The following is an 11,122-nucleotide window of genomic DNA, read 5'->3' as shown; positions in this document are numbered from 1 at the left end:
CCATGCCCACTCTGCCCACTTATATCACCTATGGGACCCGTGGAGTTGGCCCTCATGGGTTTTCCATGTGGGGCTCATGTCAAGTTACCCATGTGGGACCCACATAACTCGCCTACTTCCATCTCATGCCCACTTTGTGGACTCACATCCTCAATGGGACCCATGTGATCAGCCCACATGGGCTTCTTATATCGGACCCATGTTATTGAAACCATATGGGGCCCAGACAATTTGCCCAGTTCAAGCCCATGCCCACTCGGTACCCATGTTTCCCCTTTGTAATCCATATGGGGCCCACATGTACATGTTGGCTGGGTCAACCATGAAACATGTTTTTTTGTACATGCAATAGACTGCATGATGCTTTGAACCATGAAGTCCGCTGGACAACTGTAAAACAAATCTAATTCACCAAGAAGCCACCACACTATAAATTATGCAGCATTTGAAGCTGTCAATGTAAAATTAAGCTAGTCAATCCACTCCATACTTGCAAGGATATCGCCATAAGTATGGCCCTATGATTTCCATGATAATGAAATAAAGCAATTGGCCAATAAAAACGGAATTTATAGTTGTGGAATCTGTTGTGTACCATGTGGAATCTCACGGAAAGGGACATAATGTGAATGAAATGACGTCATCGCGAGAAAGAACGTTGGTGAGGGGAAGTATTTTCCAATCGGGCCGCTCAAGTGGCGTGCGAGGGGAATAAAACTGTTTTTGGTAACACTGGTCGTACCGTCTTCTTCAAGGTAACAATTATACGTAAAATAATTGCACTTTAGACATACTCATTTGTATGGGTTACATTAACCAAAGTTATTTTTACATTGACAGGCCCACCAGGGAACAGATGCTGATGTGATAGCCGTAGTCAGGAGCTAACTCAAATATGTCCCAGATTGGCTTGCTGGGGGTGGGAGGCAGAAGAACTAGAATTCTTCAAATGTCCTTGTTTTGTGTTCATGTTGGTTGTTTCACAGTTTTTTTGAGTTGTTTTTTTTTTTACAATTTACGAATACAAGTGGACAAAACCGGATTATTCTGGAAGCGGCTGCCTAATCGGACCTACATCTCTAAGGAGGAGAAGACGGCCCCGGCCATAAAGTTGAGAAGAAGAGGCTTACTTTGCTGCCTGGGGATAACGCTGCTGGAGACTTTGCTCGTCTATCTTTCTGAAAACCCCAGGGCACTCAAGGAGTTAAGGAAGAGCATTCTACCAATCATCTGGAAGTCAAGGAGGAAGGCATGGGTGTTTTTGAGGATTGGTTCAGCAACCATTTTGTCCCTGCAGTGGAGCGGTACTGTGTGCCCAAGGAAATCCCCTTCTGGGTATTACTTTTGCTCGACAATGGTGCTGGCCATCCTCCTACTTTCGGTGATTTCCACCCCAATGTTAAAGTGGTTTACCTCTCAGTCAACATGACATCCCTGCTGCAGCCCATGGATCAAGTCGTCATCTCGCCCTCCTTGCAAGGACTATGGCTCAGGTGTTGGAGAGGACGGGAAATCCTACCAAATGCTACCGTCAGATCTGGGATGAAAAGAGGAAGATTTCCTCTCAGACGGACATCTGCAAGTACTTGACTAGGGTGGAGAGACCAGCAGAACCTGCACATGCTTCCTCAGCGATAGCCTCCCCTCCTTCAGCTACCTCTCAGCAGTAATGGTAAATACAGAAACTTTTTTTTAATTTTAATATACAGTACTGTGATTATATATATATATATATATACATATATATATGTATATATATGAACTCCATAAGCCTTTCCTTCGCCCATGATGCAGTTGTGCCTACCGTACTGACTCGTTTCTATGGCAACAGTTTCCTCAGTCGCCCCCTCTACCACTGTCACTGTATCCTCCCTCGTTGTTATGGTTGCCTTGTTCATTCAGATCCTGGGCTGCCTCGCTCATACTCTTGTAGATCCGAAGTCCTGTTTCCCAGTGCATTCCAGGCTTTGTGTTGGGGTTTGCAAACGACAGGACAAAAAACAAAAAAACACTCCTGAGTCAGGAGTGAAATGCTGCAAAGCATTGCATCATAGCGAGCTGTGTTAGCGTCTCTAGCCACTTCAACGTCGCCATTTCTCCCTTCAACTTTCTGTGCTATTTCCTGTGTTTTACTTGTCTTCCCTTCTCGTGTTGAAACAGCTGTAATGCTGTTTTGTATTAAAAGGGAACCTTTATGCTTTTTCCACTTTTCTGCCCTATAAATGTAGTTAGAATGTTGTATTCTTGTGTTCAACGATGCCCAAGTTTCACATAAAGAGGTTTGAGCATTTGGAAGTGAGCCCTAAAAAAACTCACAGACTTCCTAATATGGCCGTAAGCAAGATAAGCTCACAGCCATCGCCCAAGCTCTGCTTCCCCTGCCCTTCTACAATCTGTTTACTTGCTTGCAATGCCTCGTAAAGGGAAAGCCCCATTTGTTTCCAATTCCTAAAGACGCCACCATCATCAAGTGGTTGGAGTTCCTGTTTCCCTACCAGCAAAACAAATGTATTTTCATCTGTCAAGGGCATTTCACACTGGACTGTTTAGTGATCATGGGCCACTATGCAGCTGGACTTGCCCACAAACTTGCTGAAGCCCTATGCCTTTCCAACATGACTTGGTGGTGTGGAAGAGTCAGAAGAGGAAGCAGTACCCATTTTGCCTGCCCCCGTGGGGCTGGAAGCTCAGCCGGGCTGTGTGAGGAGGGGTTTACTGGGTGGTAGGAGGCAGTCCCTCTCCTTTCATACATTCTCAGTCAATTACACATTCACACATATGGGCACATTTGTGCACATATACATGTACACACACACCTACAGATATACCTATACACACTCACAGTACATAAGTACTTCTTTACACAACTCACCGACTTATCCATGATGTCATTATGCTATTGGTATGCTATTATCGCAGTAATAATAATAATAATATCACCCCATCCTGCATTCTGGGTGACCCGATGTCTGTTAACAGCTCTGCTGGTGGTGGCGTTCTTCCCAGGTGTGGCCTTTCAGGGGTACTTCGACCCAAGTTCCCCTTTCCACAATCAATTTATTTTTCCTCTGTATTCTTGCATTTTCTGAGCAACAGGTTAACTTGTTAGCTTGCCTCGCAACAGCTGTCTGCGCTGATTATTTGTTTATTTTGGCAAGTTTGTACCTCTCTCAGCAGTAAGAGTGAAGCCATTTGTCAGCAGTCTCTTCTGATCTTGGGATCACAAAGTATGGTCAGAAAGATTCCAAAATAGTTTGTAATCTGCTGCTAAGCAACTGCCGTACAGTGGTCGGCTTGTTAGCTTGCAACAACCGTCTGTGCTTATTATTCATTCATTATTCAAAGCCAGAGATATCAGCACACTGTACTTGTTTGACAATCACAAAATGTGGTCAGGAAGAAGGCAAAATAGTTAAAAACTCTGGTAGCAAAAGCATAGCTATTGCCACAAAGTCATTTTCCGATCAACAGTAAGTGACGTTATATATCTTTCATTTTCATTTGAGTAGATACTTAGTATGTAGCACCCCTATTGCCACTCGAATGGAAATGACGGGTGTTTGGTTTCGTTCAAACACAGGTGCACCAAATAAGTTGTTGACTCTAAATGAATATGCAATGCTGACTCGCAGCGGAATAAGACACTCAAAAGCCCGAGGTAACGTTTAACCATAGTGATCCTGTATTGAAACACACCCATAGGGCAAAACATACATGAACCTACGTCAACACCTAATAATATTTACAGTCTAAATGGGGATCACACAAAATACTATGTACAATCGGAGCAGATTCTTTTTCACCCCAAGAGTCATCGTCCTACAAAATGGCGTGGATTCTCCCTCCCACACACGCCTTCATTGTCAACTGTCTATCCTTTAGTTCAGAGTAACGTTGCAGGCCTGTTCCAGTGGGTCTTGCAAAACATTGAGATTGTTGAAATATCACTATCACCCATATTTTATACTCAAATCGCTAATAATGGTTCTCACAGATTTTCATTACTTCTTCCTCCTCCTACCGATCTCCCGTTCTCCCACCTTTCTTCCTCCTCCCCCACTGGCCCCACCCCTTCCCTCCATCCACCAATAAGAGTTAATCACAGAGTGATAACGGTGAGAACCAATTAAATTCTCCAAAACCTATCCTATACCGAACCTAACCTAATCCTAATCCTAATCCTAACCTATATTACTATCACAAACACCACATTAATGATACGCATTTAAATGATTCTTTTACAGTACATAGTTGTACAAAACTTTTCCAAATCCAAATATTGGATTGGAGTTTCACATGAGAAAATGGTGGTAAAATAAATTTATATTGCCTACAGTGACTGACATTTCCACCCCCAAAAATAAACAGTATGTAAATGGAATGTACTCTGGATGATACAGATAACACTTTTAAGATTATTATGGATTAACCACCAATTTACTCAAGTAACACTGTATCTGTAATATTGTCTAATATTACCACTTTATTGGTGTAACTTTTTGTCTCGAGCTTGCAAACACATTCTCCATTATAATCAATAGAGTTGCACTTGATTTAGGTTTGACCAATGAAACATTGCACTAGTTTCTTAAAATCAATTCTAATTAAGTTGAAATGCATGTTATTGTGTTCGATTTCCCCCTCTGACATCTCTGTGTGGAGTTTGCATGTTCCTCTGTGCAGGCATGGGTTTTCTCCGGGTACTCCGGTTTCCTTCCCCATTCCAAAAACATGGAGTGGCCAATTAACCTACCATGTTTTTGGAATGGGGGAGGAAACCGGAGTACCCGGAGAAGCATGCATGGGGAGAACATGCAAACTCCACACAAGATTAAATGTATGAGATTATTAGAGCATGGTTTGAATAGGTTGAGAAATGTAAGAAATCTGGAACTTTACAATTCATTTGTCATTGGAAAAAATCTCTGGAATTGCTGAAATCTGGGAATTTTTCAGCAATTATTTTTAGAGAGCACCTTTTTCCTGAAAATTGTGGGACTAGTTAGCGGACAAATAGGGGGAATAATAGTAGTAAATTAGATGAAAAGTGGTGCAGGATTTCGCATTCACACATTCAGACGCATTCACACAATTAATGCGTGATGCCTGTGGCTGTATGATGTCATGCATGTAGAGAGAGAGAGAGAGAGAGAGAGAGAGAGAGAGAGAGAGAGAGAGAGAGAGAGGGAGAGTGAGAGAGAGGGACAGAGAGTGAGAGTGAGAGAGAGGCCTTAGTTGAGAAGAGTCATTCCTCCACAGTCGTATCTCTGCAGTGCACGTCACCGCTTCAGCTCATTCAAGATCGCTAGGTATAGATTGTTTTTTTTTTTGTTTTTATTTTTTTTACCACCGTCAGGATTTCCCTCCAAGTTTCTCTGACAACTTGGATGTAGCCAAGGGAGACCCCGACGCGTTGATCGCATGTGTGTGAGGGTGTGAACACTAACGTGCACGTCGTGGAGACCATGTCGCTGCAGGAGGTGAACCAGAGTGCGGCGGAGTGGACAGCCAGTGAGAAGCCGTGGAATATGAGCGTGAAAGTGACCAGCATGAATATGAGCCGCACAAACGAATCAGTCCTCGCCAACAGACCCAAAGGTAGGCATTTCTTCTCCGCCCCTCTCTTCTTCTCTCATTCACCAATCTCACCGCTTCTTTCAATTCATGCGTCCATCCATTAATCGACCACAAATTGCCTTTTAATGTGGAATGAAACAATAGTGTGACAGACTGGCAATTTGTCATTTTATTGAATGAAGTTCATCAGTCCATCTTACAGTTCCTACACACGGTATAGTGTGCCTGCATTGAAATGCCATCATCATGCCGCATGTGATAGACACGTTGAATTAATGGAATCGGAAAAACTGCTGCTGCATCAGAATTATGCTCATGCATGTCTTCAGATTTGCAGCAAAAAAATTGCTTTCCAATCCACCCTCCACTGAATAAATTATTCAAACGCTTTCCTCTGTGCTGCATCACTTGTAGGAAACACAGAACAGAAAAGACATGCAGGGAGAGTCTTTAAAATTGCATCCTTCAACGCCACAGCATTTCTTTGTACATTTTTGAACCTAAAAAGAAAAAATGTGCCTCCCGGGCTAGCTTTTTGTATTCTGTAGTGGTGGAGTTACACTCTTGAGTATATTTTTGATGCACACCCTAGTGTAGTGCAAAAAGCACCTTGAGAGTCAACTTCTCACTCAACTTGTATTGGTACATAGATACTTTTTACCATCCATCCATCCATCCATTTTATATGCCGCTTATCCTCACTAGGGTGGGGGTATGCTGGAGCCTATCCCAGCTGACTTTGGGCGAGAGGCGGGGTACACCCTGTACTGGATGTCTTTACTAGGACTGTCAAAAATAGCACATTAGCAGCGGTAACTCATTTATTTAAGTACAGCTGCTATATTTTCTGCACCGCAAGGTGCACTTAAAAGCCTTTAATTTTCTCAAAAATCGACAATGTGCCTGATAATCTGTTGCACCTTATGTGTGCAATGAGTTCCAAATCTGGAAAAATGTTGTTGTCCAATCCAACACTGACACAGAGACATAATACGTACGTCTGCTTAACAAAAACAACGTTTTGCCCATCTCTCCACTACTGTGAAAAATCAAGTGAAAGAAATGAATTCTGAGCTTACCATCATTCCTGGAGGATTAACAAAAGAACTGGACATTGGTGGAAACAGGCTGTTCAAAGTGAAGTTGCGAGCGGCGTGAGAGCGATGGATGGAGGCAGCGCTGGGTGAGTTACAGCACAGCTATATGTGAATGGATTATGGATTCTGGGGTCGGATATCTATTTTAAATGCGGGCTTTGGTGAAAGCTGGCATTTCTGACGAACAGCCACCTGACATTGTGAATGGTTGTTTGTCTATATGTGCCCTGTGATCGACTGGCCACCAGTCCAGGGTGTAACCCGCCTCTCACCCACAGACAGCTGGGATAGGCTCCAGCACCCCGCGACCCTCGTGAGGATAAGCAGTAGAAAATGGATAGATGGATGAACAGGGCTCGACAATAACGATGTACCGATGGCCCGGGGCAAGTTAAAACAAAATTCGGGCAAGTAAATCCAATCAGCGATATTCCCGTCGGGAAAGTGCACTTTGGAATGCCATACTGCCAAGAGTTTTTTTTTAAAGCGGTTCTTGTTGGGTGTTGGTAAAACACGGACTGAGTAATTCCGGTGGTAATTTGCAAAGCAATCCTTGCAAATCTTGAAATGGACCAATCAGAATCGTTTATTTAGACCGCGGTCCGTAATCCACAGTCCGCGTTTTACCCACGCCCGTTGTTCGCGATCAACCAATCAGCGATCGTTTGACTACGAAAACATCCGTCATGGCGGTGCTGCCAACATCGTCTAATTCTGAAGGAAACAGCAAAAAGTGATGAACCAGTGCCTCCTAAACAAGTATTTTATTAGCGGCAGCAAATCAAATGATGGCACAGGTGAGTGAATCACATTGCTGTGACAATTTGAAGTGGTCACAATGAAACACCACCCATTAGATCCAATACCAAGTGCTGATTTTGCACAAGCTACAAAACCTAGCGGTTTCATTTCTCTGTGTATTTTTCTCACCTTTGCTTCACAAATTATTGTTTGACCATTGAGCTTTTTTTCTGGATTAAAAACACTTTACTAGTACACAAATGTGTCTATTCAATAATGTTTCATTGTGGTGCACAACTTATAAATATCACTGCTTACTACGACTACCATGTGTAAAGTATTATTTATTTCATTATTTTATTTATTTGAGATTCTCATGTGATGCCACAAAAAATTACATGATATCATTATGGCAGTCTTTTCATTTTACATGGGGCAAGTTCGGGCAAGTAGTTCTCACCTTAAGGATTCCCTATGGGCAAGTCATTTTGGTTTTTAATGTAGAGCCCTGATGAATAGTAAAAGTATCTGTATATCAATATAAGTGAGTGAGTGAGAAGTGGCATAGAAAAAGCACGGATGAATGATTAATTTGATTAACATTTTAGTAATTTAATTAAATTTTGTATTATTTCACTGCTACAGCTATCAATTACTCATGGTATTCTGCCTCATTTGTATTGTTATGTCTCAAAGGTGTTTACGGCAAAAATGGGACGTAACAAAGGTGTAGAAAGAAAATCCCGGTGAAGGGAAAGGTAGCATCCTATCAGGTCAATGTAAATAAAGTATTCAATCCCAGGAGCAACAGAAAACAATCCCCACAAAATTCAACACCAGGGCCCCGTTTCACGAAGCAGGTTTAGTGAAAACTCGGAGTATGTTAACCCTGAAATGAGGGAAACTCTGAGTTTTCCGTTTCAAAAAGGGAGGTAAGTCAAAACCAGAGACAGAGGAGTAACTCCAGCCTGTTTCACAGAGAGAGGTAACTTAACCTCGGTGTCAGTTACTATGGCAACAGACTCTGTGAACATAACCTTGTCGGGACCGGGTTTTCTTCAATGAACCTCGAGTTTCTTTCTGTCTCCGCCCTCTTACGCTACACACGGTGTGATTCATTCATTGTCGCGCGTGTTTAAAGCCAGTTTGGTCGTTTTTCATAATCACCATCACCAACAGCAGTAAAATAAACAGAAAGACAAAACATTTTTTATTTGGTCTTCTTTATTTCCTACAAATAAGAAAAAAAATGGTTTCTTACTTTTTAATTGTTACAATCATCAACACATTTCCAGATCCGTTTTAGTTATCTGGCGGTCCAGCAGCACCATTTCTTTTTCTGTTTTTTGTACGGTTTTTAATAAATGCACTTTGTAGATTTCTTTTAGTGGTAGCTGGGAACACATAAGGATGACATTATACAGTTGCACATGAATTCCACTGAATTAACCTCTGGAATTTACTGAATATCTCACTGTGTCAATCTGTGCTGTGGAGGTTGAGGGACCCTCTTCCTGCTGCCCAGCCATGCTCTGTTAAAATGGATGAGAATCCGTTAATACTTCAGTGTAGGCTAAAAGTCACTATAATCCACAAAAGCATGTAAAGACATGTGAATGGAGAGGAAATCAGTAACATCAAGATTTTACCTCTGTAGGCCTCTCAGGCTCCCTCTCAGACACCACAGAGAAGGCAGCAGACATTGTGGTCCCATCATCTTCATCATCCTGTTTAGAGTGTTGTGTTTCACTATGCTATACTTTAAATATGGCATCATCTCTGGACTATTGGCTACTTACAGTTAAAGTGGCACATGGATCCACTAGACCAAGTACGCCTTCAGAATCTGTTGAGACAAAAGAAAAACACATGAAAGGGAAATTAACATTGGACTATAGGCCCAAAAGAAGTTTGAGGCCTAGGCCTATTGCATCTTATCAAGGCTGGTGGCTCCTGTGTAATCATGTCCGAGGATGAGGTTCCTCCAGGGATCCCCTCTGCGACTGGCCTCCCGACAGTCTGACTCATGGCCAGCTCCTCTGCCTCGGTCAGACGTGGTGGGGGTGGTCCTCCGCCAGTTTTGCGGGCATCTGCCCGCTTTCTGTTGGCTGAGTAGAAGTTAGATGTTGCTTTTCATATGTCTGATTTAACTGTATACAGGCGAGGACATTTATGTGTGTGAAAACAATATTATGTTGGAGATAATGCACACTGAAACAGCCGCTGAATGATATTTAGTGGTAAACATGATTAAAAAGAGGCACCCTGACTGTTATGCCGAGGGCTTACCTTGAACAATGTTTTTATATTTCATCTTCAGCTGCTTCCACGTTCTTTTTTCGCCGGTGGGATTACATCTAAGTGACATCAATTGTAGCTGTAACACCATTCTACTTGTTTGCATCTGTAGCCTAATATTATTGTGATTGCATAAATGTATATAATAAATGTAAACTTACGCATTGACTCGAGCAGTAATCTTCTCCCACGCCGACTCGCGTTCTTTCGCTGATGCCGCCGTGTTTCTTTTCTTTTTAAAAACGCTTTCAAATTCGCCGTATGACCGCATTAATATATCCAGTTCCAGAGGACTGAAATATGACGATCTTTTCTTGTCACTCGTTGCCATGGTGAATCGAGGGAACGGGGCTCCATTGATCAGGGCTTTTTAAAGTCGTGGTGCACGCGCTTAACTCAGAGTGAACAAACTCTGTGTTGATTGAACCAATTGAAATCACCTGTTCTGAAACCCGTAACTCACAGTTTCCTGTCTCAGAGTAGATCAACTCAGAGTTCAGGGTTAGACTCAAGAGTTGGTTGAACCTGCTTCGTGAAACGGGGCCCAGGATGCAAAAGAAACTAGTGACAAAAATAGCTGACACAAAAATTGCTGAGCACACGGCACACGTCATGCAGCATTGACACCCGGTCACACAGCAACACTAGGAGAACAGCACGAGAGAGAAGTGAGAGAGCAACTTTGCTGTCTGCCTTCGATATGCCAGCTACCTGATTGGCAATCAGGCACACCTGGGATGCACCTTCCAGGTGTGCCACCACTCTGCAGTGAAAAAGGGGGGGGGGCACACAAAAGCATCCCACACACTATGGGACGTAACAGTATACTAGTATCTCATCTTGTGTAGACATAGACACGGAAATAGATAGTCCACCTCAACAAAAACAAAGTACATCATAATTAAATAATGCTTAACCACTGCTACCACAAACAATAAGAGTTCAATATGCACAAAGTGTCTCTTGTTTACACAGTGGCTTCAGGAAAAGTACACAGAGGGACTAACTGCAGTAACGCTCTCACTCATGGGCTGTCAAAGGTAGCAGTAATAAGCTAAACATCAAGCAGCAAAACCCTAAATACCACATTGTGAGGGAACCAAAAGAACATTTATATAAACACGCAAACATTTAACACTTGCAACTGAGCAAAGACATGCTGGGAAGCCCCGTCCACATACTTCCTATAACAAGTTTGCAGTGGTTGGGCATTGATCATGGATCACCTGCATAATGCCAGTGGCATAACACCAAACATGAAGACACACAGGAGGCGTTTCTGTTTATGCATTTCAAGTATGGACAGTCTGCAACGGTGCTCGCTAGTTTGGCTGAAATTGTGAGAACAAGTGAGGATTGTGCAAAAGGGCATTACTAATTTTCCTAACAGATGAAGCGGTATGTCGCAT

At 42.6% G+C, this 11,122-nt stretch overlaps 1 protein-coding gene and 1 long non-coding RNA gene across 7 annotated transcripts in view; one reads left to right on the top strand and one right to left on the bottom strand.

The window, feature by feature from the left end:
• Window positions 1-5,236: 5,236 nt before the first annotated feature.
• Window positions 5,237-11,122, top strand: part of LOC131137546 (cholecystokinin receptor-like) — an 80,022-nt gene continuing 74,136 nt past the window's right edge. For all 6 annotated transcript variants that reach the window (XR_009131934.1, XR_009131932.1, XR_009131933.1 and 3 more), the window contains exon 1: window positions 5,237-5,598. Coding sequence is in view for 3 of the 6 variants with exons in the window: in XM_058085645.1 (XP_057941628.1) it covers window positions 5,466-5,598 (133 nt within the window). In the remaining 3 variants the exon portion in view is untranslated. The remainder of the gene's footprint in view (window positions 5,599-11,122) is intronic.
• LOC131137547 (uncharacterized) lies at window positions 8,775-9,805 on the bottom strand. Its single transcript, XR_009131935.1, has 3 exons — window positions 9,215-9,805; window positions 9,065-9,142; window positions 8,775-8,947 (listed from the first exon to the last, which is right to left on the bottom strand). It is a non-coding gene; the product is annotated as an uncharacterized LOC131137547 (long non-coding RNA).

The sequence above is a fragment of the Doryrhamphus excisus genome, chromosome 10, assembly GCF_030265055.1.
Source record: "Doryrhamphus excisus isolate RoL2022-K1 chromosome 10, RoL_Dexc_1.0, whole genome shotgun sequence".
NCBI lineage: Eukaryota > Metazoa > Chordata > Actinopteri > Syngnathiformes > Syngnathidae > Doryrhamphus > Doryrhamphus excisus.
This window is presented reverse-complemented; position numbering and strand designations above follow the sequence as displayed.